The 20,420-nt window shown below is 38.0% G+C and overlaps 2 protein-coding genes across 2 annotated transcripts in view; one reads left to right on the forward strand and one right to left on the reverse strand.

Moving 5' to 3' along the window:
• LOC127449758 (elongation factor-like GTPase 1) overlaps positions 1-12,898 on the reverse strand; it is a 100,550-nt gene extending 87,652 nt beyond the window's left edge. The window contains exons 1-7 of the mRNA XM_051713322.1: positions 12,757-12,898; positions 12,585-12,652; positions 10,161-10,378; positions 9,190-9,271; positions 7,364-7,454; positions 5,705-5,827; positions 2,982-3,053 (exon numbers count right to left, since the gene is read on the reverse strand). Coding sequence (XP_051569282.1) covers positions 2,982-3,053; positions 5,705-5,827; positions 7,364-7,454; positions 9,190-9,271; positions 10,161-10,378; positions 12,585-12,652; positions 12,757-12,898 — 796 coding nt within the window. The remainder of the gene's footprint in view (positions 1-2,981; positions 3,054-5,704; positions 5,828-7,363; positions 7,455-9,189; positions 9,272-10,160; positions 10,379-12,584; positions 12,653-12,756) is intronic.
• A 1,498-nt stretch (positions 12,899-14,396) lies between these two features.
• saxo2 (stabilizer of axonemal microtubules 2) lies at positions 14,397-20,171 on the forward strand. Its single transcript, XM_051666300.1, has 4 exons — positions 14,397-14,539; positions 15,938-16,117; positions 17,337-17,539; positions 18,934-20,171. Exons 1-4 carry the CDS (start codon positions 14,502-14,504, stop codon positions 19,902-19,904), a joined length of 1,392 nt encoding a protein of 463 aa, XP_051522260.1. The 5' UTR covers positions 14,397-14,501; the 3' UTR covers positions 19,905-20,171.
• The last annotated feature ends 249 nt before the right edge of the window (positions 20,172-20,420 follow it).

Below are 20,420 nucleotides of genomic sequence, written 5' to 3' on the forward strand. Positions count from 1 at the left end.
TCCAGGGGGCACTGCAGGGGAATTTAGACCCTACTCATAAAAAGGTTAAAGCTGATATCAACTCCTGCTCATTCAGAAATGTAATAGACTGCCCCTGATGTGACTGAATGAGGTCAAACTCTCTGCTATAACTTCACTCATCTGAGCTCAAATTAGTTTAAATGCTTAAGTTGGGTTTGACTCTGTCAGGCCTCCACAAATCAATGTCACTGTCTAGAGGTCACCTCACCCACCGCATAACAATATAGCAGCACTCTCAGAGAAAGAGATCTATCTACTAGAGTGGAATAATGGGTGTGATTGATCAGTATGGTATAAAGACCTCATATTGTCTGAGTGTCCTACAACTGGCAAGCCAAATCATCTTCTAAATGCAGGTTGAGGTCAAGATCTTCAAATGATTAATCATTCTGATTTATCCGCCAGCATTACTGTATTTGTTTGAGTGTTCTTGTTAACTATTGCATACTGATAGTCAACATATTCTCATTATGTTCATGGCTCAATGAAAACTTTTATAAATCTAGTTTAAAAGTCCTTAGATGCTTTGTTCTTTAAGGAGTGACCATGTGCACTGAATGCAGGGTAATGAATGCAGCTATTTTCACCCCTGTAGTCTGGACAAAATGCAAACTGGATGTTGGTGTTCTGGCCTTGGAGGGTAGTGCACAAGCTCTGATATTGTATCCTATTTTATAGTGTTTACATGTTACACTTAAACATGATAGTATATGTTATTAGACAAAATGCAAATATTATGTTAAATTTTATACCTGACAATGCCAAGTGGTGTTATAGTCAGCTAAAAGTAACATCTTCTTTACACCAATAATGTGCACACATTTTATTTTCAACACATTCAGCAACACATTTTAACAAATCTTTTAATATTATATTTATTTTTAAAAAAATTAATTATAAAATTAGTACTTATATTCAAGATCTATTCTCTAAAAGCAAGTCTTAATATATTATATGCTGCTTCTCAGGTGAATGCATCTTTTTTTTTTAAGAATTTTTAGATATTTTAAAATATTTGTATTTTTAATGTTATATTCAACATTCTCAGATAGCAAATTTTTCTTCTGCAGTATAGCTGCTAAAGTAAATGTATGTTGTTTTAAAGAGTTTTAGAGATTTACACTGGAAAACAAGCCAAAACAAAAACAAATCAAAAACATATGTTGTGTATTATGGGGCGAAGTCTACCCTCTCTCACAGTGGTGGACTGGCCAGTGGGAGAACCGGGCCGCCACGTTATGCAGAACACGCCACAAAACGGTGCCGCAATATGCGGAAGGGGGCAGCGATATGCAGAAAAGGACAGCAACCCCCCCCCCCCACCCCCCGCTCAACAATGTTTGGGCCAATTTCTATGTAAAATCCTGGGCCAAATTTTCTTCCCAGTCCGCCCCTGCTCTCTCACCTTTTTTTCACTTCAATCCATCTTTAACTCACAAAAAAAAAACCTCTCTCTTATATTGCCAATTTTCTTTATGATAAGAAATGCACAGTGACACATCTATTATGATTTAATAAGTCACGAGCCATCAAGTTATAATCTAGCTGCAGCAAGCGCGTGCGCTCGAGGGACTAGCGTCCCCGCGCCAGAGTGTGCCTCAGCCGGGTGCAGTTTCAATCTCTCCCCCTTAGATCGAGACACTTCGCGCAACTCATAGAAGAGGCGCTGAATGCACAATAAAAATGCCAGTTTCGGAGTTTGTAGTTATTTACATGACCTGCTTCCTTATTATTTGAACTTTAATAAAGCTATAATGCATTAAATATAACTGCATTAAAGATGTAATGCTGTGGTGTTTCCTTCAACCCTCTGGGGTCTGAGGGTGTTTTGGGCCCTGGAGAAGTTTTGACATGCCTTGACATTTGAGCTTTTTTCAGTTGCTTAAAAACATATTAACGGCTAAAGTCTGATAACACTGTATTTAGCACAAACTGGGCTACAATAATATGTGAGCAACATGTATGTACATGTTTGTATTTTTGAGAAAATATCGTTTATGCATGGTTTTTGAAAAAACTAAAAATGTAAGTCACTGAAATAAGGCCATATATCACATACTAAACATATGTTCACAAGACTTTTGAGAACTGGATCTTGTAGCCTAAAGTTTTTGCTACAGAAATGATGTGAAAACAATCCTGATCACTCATTCATACAAAACAATATAGTTATTTAACTTTTGTAAGACACTTTTAGTGTTAGAAAGGCCATATGCAAGGAGGTGTGGATGATCATGAATATTGATGTGATTCACACCTGAGGAGACAAAGAACCCTCCCCTGAAAGAAGTAATCTGACTATAAATTTTCTTTACATACAGACTTTACTTAAAAACTTTAGACCTACACTACCGTTTAAAAGTTTTAGATCTGTAAGATTTTTTAATGTTTTTAAAAGAAGTCTCTTCTGCTCACCAAGGCTGCATTAATTTGATCCAAAATACAGCAAAAACAGTGATATTGTGAAATATTTTTTACAATTTAAAATAACTATTTTCTATTTGAATATATTGTAAAATGCAATTTATTCCTGTGATCAAAGCTGAATTTTCAGCATCATTACTACAGTCTTCAGTGTCACATGATCCTTCAGAAATCATTCTAATATGCTGATTTTCTAATATGGGCATATTTACAGCACATTTTACACATTTACACCCGAACAGATATTTGCAAGCACAAGCTTCGTTGATGATAATGAGGCAGCATAAACACTAGTTAAAATATAATCTAAACATCATATTACATATCATATTTATACCATACAGCATACAATTTAAAAACCTGCTTTAGCCGAAACAACATTTAAATGTAACTAAAACTTGCCTATTAGAACATATTTCAAATTTCAATACTCTGAATCCTGGCTGGCAAGTCTGGAATTAGTCCAACTAGTAAAATATGTACATGTTTATATAAAATAGCATGTCAACTAATGTAAGTAAAACTAAATGACTTACTCATCCGAAATGGTATCCTCGGCTGGATCAAGTCACTCTTCAAACGTTCATCGTCGGATTCCTGCTCTTCTTCTGAGGAAAATGTGAAATCTTCGTTACTATCCAGGTGCTTCCTCACCTGTGTAGCGTGCCATCTTCCAAACGCGCAGGAAAGTGAATGAATCTGATGATGAACTTGATATTTTTTAAGGCACTGTTGGGGGCGTTTACCATTTGCATTGATCGTCTCAGCACATTACTGTATGAATAGCGCTCTCTGCTGGTGGGTGTGATCACATTAGGGATAATTAGCTGAGCCCGGAGAAACTGTACATCGCTTTGTTTCATACAGATTACATTGCAGGAGAATGTTTGTTTTAAATTTGAATTGTTTTATTTAAAAGTAGACATTTTAAGCTTTCTTTAGACATATGTTTCATGTTTGTGTGATAAGAATTTGCGGAGTTTCAGTTCATTTTTGTGACATGTTTCAGAAAGATGCTCGCGGAGACAGAGACGGCTGAAAGCGCACCCTGTTTATTTTCTTTATTTTACAAAAGCACAAGGTTTTGTTGTTACTGTGAGTGTACACAAATAAAGGTAGACCCTTTATAGTCTCTAATGATGTCTTACACTTATCTGTATGCCCAAAAATGTAGTATTTTAAGTTGTTTCCGCTGTTATCAGGAAAAAATCCAGCAGGACGTGCCGGCGCATCCGTCGACCCCAGAGGGTTAAAGACGCTCGACAGGCAAGTTTTGCTTCAGTGGAGTGGCAGCTCCGGCTTCTGCACTCTCATTATTTGGTATTTTTGTATAATTCCCTCATACTTTGCGATCTACATCACAGTGCATCTGGACTGTGAGCTGTATTTTCTCCTTCTCCTCAGTTAGGCACGAGCTGCAGTGCTGCTCTCGCGTGTCATAATTAGAGTTTCATATGATCTCATGTTACGTTAAATGACATCAAACGACTATTCGACAACAAAAAATGTTGTAACATTGACTGATCGTTTCAGCCCTAATGGAAAGTAGAACAGTGGAACAGTGTTTTTTGGTCCAAAGAGTCCACATTTCAAAAAGTTTTTGAAAAACATAGCCATTGTTTTAACCGGGCCGAAGAGGAAAAGGACCATCCAAGCTGTTATTAGCTCCAGGTCCAAAAGTCAGTGTCTGTATGGGCCAGGTGTGTGTCAGTGCCTATGGCATGGGTAACTCGCACATCTGTGAGAACACCATGAATGCAGACAGATATGTAAAAATTTTGGAGCAACATATACTGCCATCAAGCACCGTCTTTTCCAGGGACATCCCTGCATTTTCCAGCAGGACAACTACAAACCACATACTGCCTGGAATACAAGTGCATGGCTGTGTGAGCAGAAAGTGTGGGTGCTAGATTGGCCTGCCTGCAGTCCTGACCTGTCACCAATTGAGAATGTGTGGCACATGAAGCACACCATACGGCAACGAAGACCCAGTACAACTGTGCAGCTAAAGACCACAGGTTAAAACATCAAATAATGTGTAGCTGTAGTGCTTTCAATACAGCAATATAATTTACAAATCACTTATTTTTGTTTTGATTAGCATTTTTCATACTGTCCCAACTTTTTCAGATTTGGGGTTGTGTATATATATATATATATATATATATATATATACACACACACACACACACACACACACACACACACACCATAGGAGCCCATTAAACCGTAAGTAGGATAATGCTGAAATCTGCTACACTGATATGGGTGAATATGAATAGGCCCCACATCAAATTTGAGGTTTCTATTATAAACTTTATAGCGCAAAATTTGTTTTTCCTGATTACTCTCCTTATGGTGATTGTAATGGACCCCTTACATTAAAACTCTGCCCTTTACAGTGGCCGCCATATTGGTAATTTTTTTTTTTTTTGCTTCTTCATCAACAAAGATCGCCCAACTATCTGCAAATTTGTCTTAGATGATCTTCAGACTGAGCTGCACAAAATGTATCAATGGCTTTTTGATTTGCGCAAGCATTACCAAATTATGCTGTAACAAAGTTAATGATGCTGATGTAAAACAGGAAGTCAGGCTGTATCTCGGCAACACTTTGTTTAATAAAAAAACAAAAACTTGGTATGCTTCTTTATTACCATGATCTGAGGGCACATGGCAAGTTTGGTGATAGTGCCACCTATGGGGCAGTTTTGCCTAAAATAATGAGAATGGTGTCTGGATTCCTTGGGTCATACGGAATGCAATGATACCAAATTTTTCGACAGCAGCCATATCTCTGCAATTTTGAATTTTATTTTAAAGTGATGAATCTTTTGAATGCTTTGTAGGATTTAAACGAAAATTGGTTTGTTTCTTCGACATGATGTCCTCAGGGTACCGGAGCAGTTTGGAGACAGTGCCACATAGTGGTCAAAATGCTTAGTCAGTTTAAACAAACCTTTTTATGTATCATTGCTTCTTTACGCGAAGAAATCAGAAAATGGTGGGAAAAAAATCCATTTTCTTTTCATTCAAAACCTGCATGAACAACAGCAGTATCTCAGCAACGATATCATGTGCTGACTATTAGCTCGGTATGTCTCCTTAGCACCCATCAAGTGTATACCAGCATGGCACAGTGGTAGGTGTACTGTACTGGAGATTGAAAGGTGAATGCTGGAGCCCAGCTTTAGGCAAACATGGTAATATCATGGTACTGTGTGCGAACTGCATTAATTCATAGAAATGATGGTACCTGAGCTCCTTTCATGATTTTTTTGGCTTTGGCATTGAGGTAGAAATCTCCCCATAGGTCTTGAGCAACACTGAAGAGCGAATGCCCATCTTCTGACTGTAAATCTCGGCAAACTGATGGATGCTGGCAGAGAAAACACAATTCAAAATCAATGTTTGTGAAACACCGTTCATTTGTTGCATAATTTCAATTTGATTCATTTGTATGAATGTGATGCTCTGAAATACAATGACAACTTAGTATTTTTTTTTATTTAATCCAATTGGAATTGGCAAAAAAAGTAGTAGTGTAGCTCAGCGAGTACTGACACTGACTACCACCTCTGGAGTCGCGAGTTCAAATCCAGGGTGTGCTGAGCAACTCCAGCCAGGTCTCCTAAGCAACCAAATTGGCCCGGTTGCTAAGGAGGGTAGAGTCACATGGGGTAACCTCCTCGTTGTCACGATTAGTGGTTCTCGCTCTCAATGGGGCGTGTGGTAATTTGTGCATTGATCGCAGAGAGTAGCAAGAGCCTCCTGTGCTGTGAGTCTCTGCGGTGTCATGCACAGCGAACAATGTGATAAGATGCTTGGATTGACTGTCTCAGAAGCGGAGGCAACTGAGACTTGTCCTCCGCCACCCAGATTGAGGTGAGTAACCGCGCCACCACGAGGACCTAGTAGTGGGAATTGGGCATTCCAAATGGGAGAAAAGGGGATAAAATAAAATTAAAAATTAAAAAAACTGGACCATTTTCTTTATATTTTATAGGTTTTATTTCACTTTTTGGTCCCAGACAAAAATGACCAGCCATAGGAAATGAATGGGCGAGACTACAAAAAGATTAAATAAAAAAATTGTTCAGGACCATGTCCAACCATCTGATGAGTACATATGTGCATGTGTACTTGCACACATAAAGTCCTTGGACATGTATCCACACTCATACACACCTATACACACAAACATACACATCCTTTAGTTTTCTAGGCAAGCTCTGAAATTTTTTATGATTTTCACCAATGCAGCAAAGGTTCAGAGGATGCCTGGGAATCCAAAGGGCATGTGGGGGTGCATGGGATGTGTGGGAGAGTGTGTGCGCTCAGACATGTGCATGCACACACACACACACACACCTGTGGTGTTCCCGGTCAGAAATGATCAGCCATTAGGAGTGAATGGATGAGGTAAAAAAAAAATAAATAGTGTTCAGGAGCCTGTCCAACCATTAGATGAGCACATATGTGTGCTTGCACACCTGCAGTCTTCGAACATAAACACACACACACCCTTTGATTCTTTGACATTCTAGGCAACTTCTGAAACTTTCTTGACTACATAGGAACAAAAGAACATTGGAAAAATATTATGAGAATGTGTTTTGGAAACTTTCACATTCACTCATTCACACACACACACACACACACACACACACACACACACAAACTAACACACCCTTTGATACACCAGGCAACTTCTGAACTATTCTTAACCCAACAGGAACAAAGGAAAAATATTACAACAATGTGTTTTGGGAACTTTCACATTCTCACAAAGAGTAAGAACAATGTTTACTAATATTCAGAGGCTTTCCCTTGTATAAGGTCAGGTCAATAAAGCCTACTATCAGCAGCCCTTTTTCCACCATCAGGCCGAACAGTTCTCATTGCAAAAACATACCGTTCCGTGGCGATTCGGGCCAGTTGGCGCAATTAGTTCCTTTTTCCACTATGGTGCAGTGAAATCTGGAGAATGTCTGTAACAGATCCATCTGTTGGCGACAGCGTGAGAGGTAAACATTAGAGCTAGTGCGCTATGAAGGATGATCGCATGTTCCAGTTTTTAGGACTGCTTTTTTCCCCTGGTTTTACTCTGCTAATAAACAGAAAAGACATAGCCCATGACGCAAAAAGGAAAGCAAAGAGACAAATCGATAGGTTTTCCAACATGAGGGCTTGTGTATGCCACTGGACAGGAACATGCAGAAAGTAAAAGTTCCCAGAATAGCTAAAAGGGATATTTATTGACAAAATATTATATAAGTATTATAAGAAAATAGTATGAGAGAACATATTGATATTTTAATATGTGTTTTAATGAGCTAGTAATCTACTTCCCTGACGAAAATTGCATGTAGAAAAATAAATGTAGGCTAAAATACTAGTTAAACCATTATAATAAAATCATGAAGATACACTAAACGAGTCACCATGTACTAAAGCCATTCCACCAGCACTGTTGAGTACGGTTAGCAAACCGTGCCGAGAATGGTTTATAATCGTGCCGTGCCGATCCGTGCTCAAGTGGAAATGCTACTGTAACCATTCTGTTCCGTGCTCAAAACCATTCGGCCGGATGGTCGAAAAGCGCCTATTAAGTTCCAAAAAGAAACCTGTTCTTAATACAAGAAATCAAGTTAACAAAAAGATCTAATGAAAATATATTCATAATGAGATATTTATATCCATTTTAATGGGCCAGTCATTTTTGACAGGGAACATCACGAGTGTGACTTCTTGTCATTTTTTACTAAATAAAAGAGTAAAAACAAAAACAAAAATTCTGGTTAAACATTAAGTAGAAGTAGAGTGATAAATTGGACAGAACATTTTATGTATAGTATTTAATATAGTAAAAATATCCTTTAAAAAAACACTTTTTTAATGTAAAAATGTAGTGGCATTAGCTCAGGTAATTTAGGCCTATTGTCAATAAATTCCAAAAAGAGGTACAAAACCTGTTCTAGTTACGAGATATCAAGTTGGGAAAAAAGATCTAATGCAATATTTAACGATTATATGTGGATTAAATGAGATTCATAAACCATTTTAATGGGTCGGTCATTTTGACATGGGAACACAATGAGGAACACAGCGCAAGGGTTAAACATCACATTGCTTCCATCAATGTTCTTCTGAAAGTAAGATATCATTAACATTTAGCATCAAAAACATCTTTTGACAGAGCCATGGAGCAGTGAAGTGCATGTATATCTAGACATGCTGGTGTCTGGCCGTGGTGCTAATCCAGATGATGCACATTTGAATCTGGCCTGCGACATGTCCCATTCCTAACATGTGTTTGTAAAAATCTACAATATAATTGCTATAATAAAATCTTTAAAACTGCTGGAAGAACCTGAAGCTTCAGTAGACATTTCCATTTAAAAAACTTAAGTCACTTTGGTTTAATTGGTTTACTAAGAGATGCCAATGTTTGGCTTCTAAGTAAACCACCTTCCTTCATTCTGCAAAAACAGCACACCCAGACTTGTCTGTGCTTGAGGGATCGTTATGTACTATAGCATGAGTTCAGCACAGCTTTACGATGTCTGGAGGTCTCAGAACAAGGTCTCTTTAAAGTAACACTTTTTTATCAACTGACTGCAAGGAGTACACATTTGACTGCAAGGAGTACACTTTTAGGCCATATGCTAATTTACCCTGCCTTCTTAATGGAACAGTTCAACCAAAAATACTGTAAAAATGTGTTCATCATTTACTCACCCTCATGTCCTTATTCCAACCTGCTTTATTTTCTGCCTTCCTTGGAAAAAACAAAGTTAGGCTGAATGTCCAAGATTCTGTTCTACATAAAAGGAAACAATGTTGATTTATACCAATTTACCAAGATCTGAATAAAACAAAAACTTCCATAAAAGTGCCATTATAGTAGTCCATATGACTCGTGCGCTATATACCAAGTGTTTTGAAGCCATAAAATAGCTTTGTGTGAAAACAGACCAAAATGTAAGTCATTATTCACATAAAATCTTCCTCTCTGCCTTTGCTCTCAAATTTCATTTGCGGTCACGAATGGCTTAATTTTGTCTGTTCCTAACACAAAATTTTTTAATGGCTTCCGAAGAATTGGATTACAATGCACAAGTTATATTGACTACTTTTTTGATGCTTTTCTAGTGCGATTTTGTCCTTTTGGAGCTTGATAGTATAAATCATCATCCGATGGCATTGGAGAAGAGCAGCTCGGACATTCTGCCAAACATCTCCTGTAGGGATTCGTGGAAATAGAAATGGGTTTGAAATGATATGAGAGTGTGTGAATAAGACAAAATTTTAATTTGTGAGATAACTATTTCTTCAATCTTAAAACTGAAAATGTGTACTTCACTGCAGGGTGCTTTTGCAGTATAAAACATACTGAATGTGATGAGTTTTGGTGTAAAGCACACCCTTGTGCTCACCAAAGAGCTCTGTCATCTTTTATGATTGGTATGAGGTTGTAGACATATCCACCTACATCAGCCAAATTTATACTTGCACTTATTTCAAGTATCTAAAACACTGTTGTGTAACGCTTCAAAAATGTGCAACACATTTCAAGGGTGGGCAGTCCTAATGTTGAAATCTTGTATAGCAACTCCATCTTGTGGGTCATAAGAAGTACTACAACCATAGCCAGCATGTAACGTCTTGCTGACTGAAGGTGTCTCAGTTTATAACAGTGTATAACATACCTGAAACCCCAGCCATCTATAGCACTGGCAAACACCACGTTGCCCTGGTCAGGGCGGAAGTAGAGGTCAGAGTCATCAGTTTGCTCCAAACCTGCGCTCCAATCGTACACTTGATCTCCACTCCTGTTCTCTGTATAACTGTTCGGAACTTCTGCATCTTTCTCTGCTTGTTCCTCCAGCACGTTAGAGGCAAACAGAGTGCCTGTAAATGCGTTCACCTAAAGAGCAAGCAAACTGGCTTCAGTACAGATTATGCTCAATCAACAGCATTTGTTGCATAGTGCTGATTACCACAAAAATGTATTTAGACTTATCCCTCCTTTTCTTAAAAAAAGCAATAATCAAGGTTACAGTGAAGCACTTACAATGGAAGTGAACGGGGACCATTTTTGGAGGGTTTAAAGGCAGAAAATTGAAGCTTATAATTTTATAAAAACTCATGTATTATTTTAGCTGTAAAGTTGTTTAAATTGTCGTTTTTGGGTTTGTTGACATTGCATCCTCATGGCAAACTTCACACTTCTGTGTTTAACCCCTCCAAAAATTGGCCCCATTCACTTCCATTGTAAGTGCTTCACTGTAACCCAGATTTGTGCTTTTTTTTTTTTTTAAAGAAAAGGAGGGATGAATCAAAATAATTTTTGTGGTAATCAACATTGACACAAATGCTGTCGATTGAGCTTAACTTGTATTGAACCCAAAATATTCCTTTAATTCTCCTATTGTCTTCAGAAACTGCACCCTCCTTTTGACCTTCAGGTCATTTTTGACTCATATTGAAAACCATAAATTATTGATTAGTGTACGACACCAAAGACCCCACTTAACAAAGGTCCCAAAGTGTAGAATAATAGGGGGAAATGTTACATACACTTAATATTAATGGAGTAACATTTTTTTTGATGAATAATAAAAATTAAAAAAAACGTTTAAAAACTTGGCAAACATTGGCCAAGGATGTTTCAGTTTACATTTATTTCAATCACTTTGGCATTTTATAATATTTCAACTATATTACAACAATTTCTGATTTATTCTGCTTGTAGAAAATCAACAGTGTATATTTTTGAGTACAATTTTAGTACATGCCAATTTCACAAATAAATCTGTACTGCCTTTTCCAGCAGTCAAAACGGGCAAACTTTGCCCGTCCGTTGCAATAAATCCATTCATTCCCACTAATTCCAAACAATTTGTTGCAGTGTTACAGAGGTTATGGAAGGTGTCATATTAGTTCTTTCTAATTTTATATAGAAATTTCTCTCTGTGTGTTTGTGTGTGTGGAAATGTGCATGTGTGCTCAAACGCCATTTGAGAGGAAAGTATGCAATAGGTGGGAAAGATGCAGTACCCAGTGAAGAAGGTGAGGAAGCCAGTGAACAGTGTCTGTTACATTTTTTTTAAAACTGACTGTAAAACATCCAGAAAGTCAGAAGGATAGGTCACAACAAGTACATCTCATAAAATAACGGCATAAAATAACACTTAATTTCATCCTTTTTACTCTCCACATCAAATCCCATGCAAAGCATGCTGGGAACTACAAAAATCCCTTGCTCAAATCCCCTTTCTCATGTTGTTGAACATACTTGATCGGTTCGCATTTACAATACATAATATAGTCAAGTAGAATACACATTTTTGAGAAATACATTAATCGAAAGCAAAAAAAACAAAACAAAAAAAAAAGTTAAGAGGAGAAACACAATTGTTTTGTGTAGATAACAAATAATATGATTTAGTAAATTGGACAACCTGCGTTTTCACGTTTTTTTTTTTTTTGTTTTTGTTTTTTGTGTGTGGTGGCTATTACCTGTTGTGTAATGTAATGAAATAGCACTGGATTTCATAGTGATTCCTCTAATCTGCTCATGTTTCCTGCTGTCCAGGTATCTCAGCTACAGGAGCAGAAAGGAAAAAAAGCATTTCAAAATATTTTGGGTAATATTTCATCCCAAAAAAAAAAAAAGAAAAAAGAAAAAACAAAAAGGAAATTCTATTTCATTTTGCATACAGAAAAGAAAGTCTATTTTTAGAACCATTTAAATTTTTGCATTGAGAAATTTTCATGACAATTAAGCACACCCCCAAATTCTAATTACAGCTTTTTTTTATATATATAATTTATTAAAATCTTAAAAAAAAAAACATTGTATTACGGTAATGAGAACAAGAAAATAATGTCACAAAGTGAATATCTTATATTATATTTTGGAGGAAATGGTCATGGACCAGGTTGGGGGGCAACAGAAGTTTTTCGGAGGGTGAACTATTCTTTTGATAGTTAGGCTTAGGACTTTTTGTTTGACAGGAATGTTATTCCAGGATCAACAAAAGACGTTGATCCAGGAACCCATCCTGCTTTGAAAAACCGTGTGCTATCCTCTGTTCTAAAGCATTCTAATGTGATTGCAGTCTGATTACCTTTCCTGCTAAACGACTGGAGATAACACCATTACTCGCAACCAGGCAATCTGCTAATGTTGTCTTTCCTATGAGCAACACAGTTTTAAATTAAGAGCTTGTGAATGTGATAGATGTGTGACAGCAGTTTAACAACACAGATCTGTAGCAAGTCATTATCCTTTTAACTCACCATGATCTACATGAACAAGAACACACAGATTCCTAATGTTTGACGTTTTCTTCTGCAGTGCGATTATCTTCTCCAAACTTGTATGTCCAGTTTTGAGTTTCCACACTATGAAGATGAAACACATGCAGACAGTTTGCTTCATTATTAACACAATACCTATCCATTAAACAATAGCCCATTGCATTAGATAACAAAATATCAATTTGTGCAATTGCTTTTACCCAACTGGTGTCAGTGTGATTTTACTGGATGTATGAAGTCAGTTCCCCTCCAGTTCAAACAGGTGTACTACTATGGACTTGTTCCACAAACATTTGGCAATTAGAAAGTGTCCAAATACTTGTCTTTGAACAGTATATCTATTATTTTAGCATTTCAATCCTAACTTCTCTTTGACAAATGTTTTGCTTGTTTGCTTGTGCTTTCTTTAAAGGAATGTTCCAGGTTCAATACAAGTTAAGCTCAATCAACAGCATTTGAGGCATAATGTTGATTACCACAAAAATGTATTTAGACTCGTTCCTCCTTTTCTTTATATATATATATATATATATATATATATATATATATATATATATATATATATATATATATATATATATATAAAAAGCACAAATCTGGGTTCTAGTGAGACACTTACAGTGGAGGTGAATGGGGGCCAATTTTTGAACATTAAAATACTGACTTTATCAAAAGTATAGCCACAAGACATACATGATATGTGTGTAAACATGATTTTAGTGTGATAAAATAACTTACTAACCTTTTCTGTGTAAAGTTATTGACAATTTTACAACTTCGTTACCATGACAATGTCAACAAACCCTAAATCCCTTAAATGACTGTGAAAATGTCAATTTAATCAACTTTACAGCTCAAATAATACATGAGTTTTAACATTAGAATTAATGTAAGTGCTTTTATACAATTATAAGCTTCACATCTCTGCCTTTTTCTCTCTGTAACCTAGATTTTTGCTTTTTTTTTTTTTTAAGAAAAGGAGAGACAAGTCAAAATAAATTTTTGTGGTCATCAATATTATGCCACAAATGCTGTTGATTGAGCTTAACTTGTATTGAACCCGGAATATTCCTTTAAATGCCATTCGAATTTATATTTTGTTCTCTAATACAGTGACATTCATACATTTTAAGTGTGGCTTAAGTGTCCAAATTATATCTGTGGCCACTGAATAACAAGTTCATTAATGCATACCGTGGCTATAAAGTTGATCAATTGTCAGATGTCGTTCGTGAGAAAGAAATCAGCTTGTGTTGTGGTGAGGACATGGAACTGGCAGCACGTCAACACTCACATTAACAGTCTCATTTGACACAAGCAACTTTTCAAAACAATGTCAATTTAACAAAGACTAGTGGCTGTCTGACAGGCTGCCTAACTAAGAACATTTCTGAAACATTTGTCGCAAAATAAAGTAACGTGTACACTCCTATGTTAAGAACAACTGTTAACAGAAAATCAAGTGCTGAATACACTCATTTCAACAGCATGAGAACTGAAAACACACTCACGTGTTTCCCCAGTCCAGGAAGTGCAGTTGTGCGCTAAGACCTTCGCCCTTGTAGTACGTAATACGTCACGCCGTCGTTGCCAGGACGCTTCGTTGGTTGCCAGGGGCACAGGATGCTACACAGAAGCGCTAGTGAGATGCCGTCAGTGCGTTTGAGTAAGGATTGAAGATAAACAGCGAAAATACACTTGATTTCCTCAGTACATTGAGAAAAATGACACGGCTCTGTCTCTGTGAGATGTGCAGCTGCGGGTAAGATGATGTTTTGTTTTTTGTTTTTGTTGTTAAGTCTGAAGCAAGAGGAGGTGTTTTGAATAATTGATGGGGAAAATGATCAAGATTATATCAAGTAATGAACCAAATCCTGAAACCATGAGGAGCATAGAGGTGCAAATACTTAAATGTATTAATTTAATACTTTGCAATTAGTTTAATAAATAGTTTAATTTCATTTTAAAACTTGAGTTATTTATTTTGTATGCTTTACCTTTTAAAACATTGAGAAATTTAAGGGAGTGATAAGGACTAGGTATAAAGAGAAGTAAATATTAAGTTAATGAAGGAGGTGAAAATTTCTTTTTAAAAGCTTTAAAACAGCAGATCTTGCATCCATTGGCAATACCAAGGAACAATAAAAAAGGCTTCAGAGATTTAGTCATTTACAGGTGTCGTTCATCACATTGTGCTATCTTTCTTTAACATATTTGCCAGTATATATACTTTATATGCCCTGTCTCATTAATTTGATTATTTGTTTTCTATTTGAAAGCTTTTAAAATTGAAAAATTGGAATGCAAAGAGAACAGTATAAAGAAATTGTGTGTGTGTGTGTGTGTGTGTGTGTGTGTGTGTGTGTGTGTGTGTGTGTGAGTGAGTTTTGGTAAATATGGTTTACAAGGATACTTTTTTTTTTTTTTTTAGGAGACTATATGCTATAAACATGGTTTATCAGGACAACTCAAGTGTCCCTGTAATTCAAATGTCTTCAAAAAACGATGCTTTCTTTTTTTGAAAATGTAAAAATACCAAAAGGTTTTTGTGAGGGTTAGGTTTAGGGGTAGGATTAGGGGATAGAAAATGTATACATGTTTATACTACATTGTGGGGACCAAATGTCCCCACAAGGATAGTAAAACCTGAGAACACCTACATTGTGGGGCCCAGGCAGCGGTCCCAACGAGGGAAATGGCTTATTAAACATACTAACAATGTTTTTTTGAAAATGTAAAAATGCAAAAAGGTTTCTGTGAGAGTTAGGTTTAGAGGTAGGGTTAAGGGATAGAAATTATTGTTAGATCTGTATAAAATCCATAAAATGCATGGAAGTCTATGGAGAGTCCCCACAATGATATAAAAACAAGTTTGTGTATTGAGGTCAGTATAAAAGCCATTACATCTGTGGAAATTCCTAAACCGTATATACAAGCATGTGTGTGTGTGTGTGCGTGCATGTGTGTGTGTGGGATTATTAGTGACAGACTTTATTGTACAGTTGTTGCCCTGGACAACATGAACATGTCAAGGCACTGCATGTTCTGAGACAAGGCTGTTTTTTGAAGGAGTGTGATGATATATGTGGCTTCTCAAACATAATAGTTTTTAATACAAATGGCTTGTCAGCCTTAAGTACTTCTCCATTTACTTCTTCAGCCGTCACCGTTGCCCACACCAGCCCACGGCACTTTACACGAAAGGAAGTCAGAATAATGTGTTGACGGAGTACACAGAGAAATACCCTGCTTATAAAGGTCACACCCGTCCCAAGAGTCTCAAGCCCCAACAGTTGTATAAAACTCACCAGGACCCGATGGATGGAACAACTACCTTCAGGTACGTTCTGTGACCAAGACATGGCATAAATTAAAATGTATTTGCATCTGCCATGCAAAGCACTGCTAATTAGTTCAAAATATCCACATTTTGTCTCTGTTCCTTAACATAGTAAGCTGCCTAAAAAGGCAAAATTTTAAAACTGAAGTGTGTAATTTGTATTCCACTAGCAGCACCAATAATGTTTATGTTTATTTTTAAATGTCATTGATCGAACAAACATATAGTTCTACCCTAAACTCATACCATTGTTTCAGCCAGTGTTGTTGTATCAGGCTGAACGTGCTGCTCAAACAAACAGAGTCATTTTTGAATAATAAAAAAATAAATAATAATCCATTCAAGATGACAGAGAGAAATTTCAGTTATAAATATACTTAAACTTTGATTCAATATCGAAAAGTATTGCTAAAAATAATCCAATGCAATTAATATTTTATTTACTCAATATTTATTTCTGTTATTTATTTTTAAGTGAATAGGCCACATCCACACTACAAACACTCCAAAGTTTTCATACAAAAATGCATTGATTTTGCTACGTTTATGCCCCTCATCCAAACTAGAATGCCATTTTCCTCCACTGACCTTTGAAAATGCTCTCCATAATGGCATAATTTGCAAAACGATGACGTTAGGAAACTGGAGGTTTCAAACTTTATTATTTAGTGTGGGCGTGGCCTTAAGGCCAAAGTATATTTCGGTTGTCCGCGTTGCTGATCGCCCCGTGCACAGTATGCGTGATGCAAATTTAATCACCAGCACAGTCAGCGCAGGGATTTTCTCAACACGTGGACAGTCCTCGTCTGTGCGCATCATTGGTGCATGCGCATGCATCAAATGCATTCGTATTTGCTCACGGCCAAAAGAGTATATGCGGTTGACCAGGCGCGATCCAATCCGGAACGCAGAAAAACGAAGTATACCGGGGCCTTTAGAGTAGCGCGTTATAAGCTTAACAACATGCTAACGACAAACTGTATTGGATCAGTTGTGAATCGAGTCTCCCATGCAGTTCAAATGAGCAGCACTATTTGCATGAGTTCCTGGCTATGTACTGTAGCGTAGAGCATTCCAAATCGGTTACTTATGAGATTACATTTGAGTTAGAAATCTAGACAGTAGATAGCAAGGCAGCTCACTAGACCTATGTGGCCTTCTATAAGCTTCAGATCATCATATAAGCTACAAATATCTTGCTTTTTTTATGTTTTCTCAGGACTGACTATATCCCATATAAGGTCACCCGTCGCCCTGAGAGGCTGCAGGTCGAGTACAAGCCCAAGCCTGGAGAGATTGACTTAGGAACAACATATAAACAAGATTTCAATCTATACGAAGTGCAACCATTTGTTCCTTCGCGGCCTAAAGAAAGAGTCCATACCATGAATGTGAAACTAGACACCGTGCCCACCTACAAAGGTAATGACACAATAGTAAAAAAAAAAAAAAAAAATCATGCAATGTTTTCTAAAGCATGCCATTTCAGAATGCATACTGAACAACTTGAGCATGTTATATACATGTGGCGAGCACAACGTGGCTGAGGGAAGACGGTGCGGAGCGAGGCCAGGATGGACACCTGGGGTGAATTATCTCTCGCAGCTGTTGGCCATTACGGTGTTAGCAGGCAAGAGATAAAGCCGCAGCCAGAGCCGCAGTGGAGGAGAGACACACGGAGAGAGAGAGACGCAAGCACCTGAGTTGATGTGTGCATTCCGCGTTGGGCTGAAAAGCCAACAGTGAGAGAGACACACGGAGCTGTGTGTGTGGGTCGAGGATTGTGTGCTGAAAAGCACTTTTATTTTGTGTCACACTGGTAAGTGTTTTTAATAAAAGTCATGCGTTTTGGATTGTTAAGCCGGCTCCTGCTTCCTCCTTCATAGGAAAGGCAGAAGTCGGCCACATTGGTGCCGAAACCCGGGATTTGGAGGAGGAAGGTGCTGTCCTGGAGTCCTCGCTGCTGGCTGAAGATTACGACGCCGAGGAGACACCCAATCTGGTGCCATCTCCTCGGCATCGCGATCTTCAGCCAGTGGTGAGGACTCCAGGACAGCATCTTCCTCCTTCAAATCCTCTGCCTTTCCTACGAAGAAGGAAGCGGGAGCCGGGTAAACAATCCAAAACGTATGACTTTTATTAAAAACACCATAATCACCAACAGCTGCGAAAGATACTTCATCCTCGCTCCGCACCGTCTTCGCTCGGCCACGCCCTGCTTGCCACAATACATAACCTCAACTAGTTACGTGTGATCCCTTTTATAAAGGTGCACTCAGTAATTATTTGCATAATGTTGCATACCAATATGGCAGTCATCTTGGACTCATACTGACACCTAGCAGTGTGGATGCAGTGCTATGGAAAAGCAATAGTTTTTGGTTACCATTGCCATTGTAGAAAAGCACTGCAGCCAGCTATCATTAATTTATTCCATGAGCAAAAGTGTCTGATAATAAGGGGGTTACCAAGATAAAATATGTAGTATTCAACTGGTCATGTGATCTCAACATTGTGGCCCCCATTAAGGCAGCCTAACTCCATGAAAATCAATCAGCTTTTATTAGGATACTGATTTGACTTGATTCTTCATATCATGTGAGTGTACATGATTTTAAACAAATTTTTCAAAAGTACTATTCATTTCTTTAGGGGTAATTTATTTTTAATGAGGACAAAATTACTGAGTGCACCTTAAACGTTGTCTGTACCTAACACCAATTAGTCACTCCTGTTGCACATCTACAGTTTGTAGATTAATTCGGCAAACAAGATCATATTTATGTGGTAAAAGTTTTTTATCGTGTTTTTCAAAGAGGATTTTCGTCAGTGGGAAATCAGCAGACGGGAATTATCTAAACCTGATATGACGTATCACCCCCCTGCTGCAAAGTTTGGAAATTCAACGACATTCCAGGATGATTTTGTCCACAAAGGTCTTGTGCCACGTGAGAGCTACAAGCCCCTTAATGTAGCAAAGCTATCCGATGCTCCTTTTGAAAACATGACCAGCAACAAGATCTCATATGTACCACATCCTGTGGATGCCCGGTACGTGAAACCACCAGAAGAATACAAACCCAGTGGCCATCCTTTCCAAGACCTCACCACCCACCGACAAGACTACCAAGGCCTGCCTGGACAACTACCTAAAAGCTGCAAACCTGAACAACTCAAGGTAGTCTCTAACATACCCTTCCAGAGCAACACGGAATTCCGTGACCATTTCCAGCAGTGGCCTGTCTCCCTCCCCCAGGTCCACAAGTCGATGGAGTACACAAGTCCCACGGCACACATGGACCTGACCACCACCTCACACACCGATTACATCAAGCACCAAGTCCAGCCCTTTGTTGCCGCCAAACCCTTCTCAATCCCCACAAAGTCTTCCGGGTCTTTCCAGGGCAACACCACCATGAGGGATGACTTCCAGCCATGGGTGGCACAACGTCAAGGCATGATCCGGAAGCAAGAGGAAATCCGACGTTCCAGTGGGAAAATGGAGGATCTGACCACCTTCAAAGCCCATTTCATCCAGCATGAACTGCAGCCCACACTCAGCTTCAAGCCCCATAATGCACGACTGTGGACCGACGCTCCACTAGAGAACGAGACCATGTACCGCACAGAGTTCACAGCCAAGAGGATCAGCATGTGTCCGGCCAGTTTTGAGTCTCCACCGGGGTTTGTTTTCGATAACTGCGATGATCGAGGCCACCGGTTCTTCCGCAAGTTGATGTCCACTGATAGGATTGAGAATCCTAAAGCAATGGCATTGACGGCTTAAGAAATTCATCATATTGAGTTTCCATAAAAGGTGACTCAAGCTAGCATACAAAAGTTATCTCTCTGAATTATTCTAATCCCACAGGGATTTTTAATGAATCAGGACATGTGGAATGGGTCAATGAATCAACCCAGTTATCTTTCATAAAAAAATGTATTGTGTGCATCTCGAAATTCTTAGTAATTTGAACTATTTAAAAGTAGTTTTTTAAATTTTCAGTAGGATGAAATTGTGGCCTACTTAAAGTAATATTCCAGGTTCAATACAAGTTAAGCTCAATCGACAGCATTTGTGGCATAATGTTGATTACCACAAATATGCATTTCAACTCGTCCCTCCTTTTCTTTAAAAGAAAAGCACAAACCGAGGTTACAGTGAGGCACTAGACACAATGGAAGTGAACGTGGCCAATTATTGGAGGGTTTAAACACAGAATTGTGCAGCTTATAATTTTATAAAAGCACTTACATTAATTCTTCTGTTAAAACTCATGTATTTTTTGAGCTGTAAAGTTGT

The sequence above is a fragment of the Myxocyprinus asiaticus genome, chromosome 1, assembly GCF_019703515.2.
Source record: "Myxocyprinus asiaticus isolate MX2 ecotype Aquarium Trade chromosome 1, UBuf_Myxa_2, whole genome shotgun sequence".
Lineage (NCBI taxonomy): Eukaryota > Metazoa > Chordata > Actinopteri > Cypriniformes > Catostomidae > Myxocyprinus > Myxocyprinus asiaticus.

What these genes read in the sequence shown, in the direction of transcription:
- saxo2 (XM_051666300.1), top strand. Translation starts at nt 14,502, where the DNA reads ATGACACGGCTCTGTCTCTGTGAGATGTGCAGCTGCGG. An exon ending in TGTGAGATGTGCAGCTGCGG is followed by an intron (nt 14,540 to 15,937) that starts GTAAGATGATGT and finishes TTACTTCTTCAG; the next exon opens with CCGTCACCGTTGCCCACACC. An exon ending in CACCGTGCCCACCTACAAAG is followed by an intron (nt 17,540 to 18,933) that starts GTAATGACACAA and finishes TGTTTTTCAAAG; the next exon opens with AGGATTTTCGTCAGTGGGAA.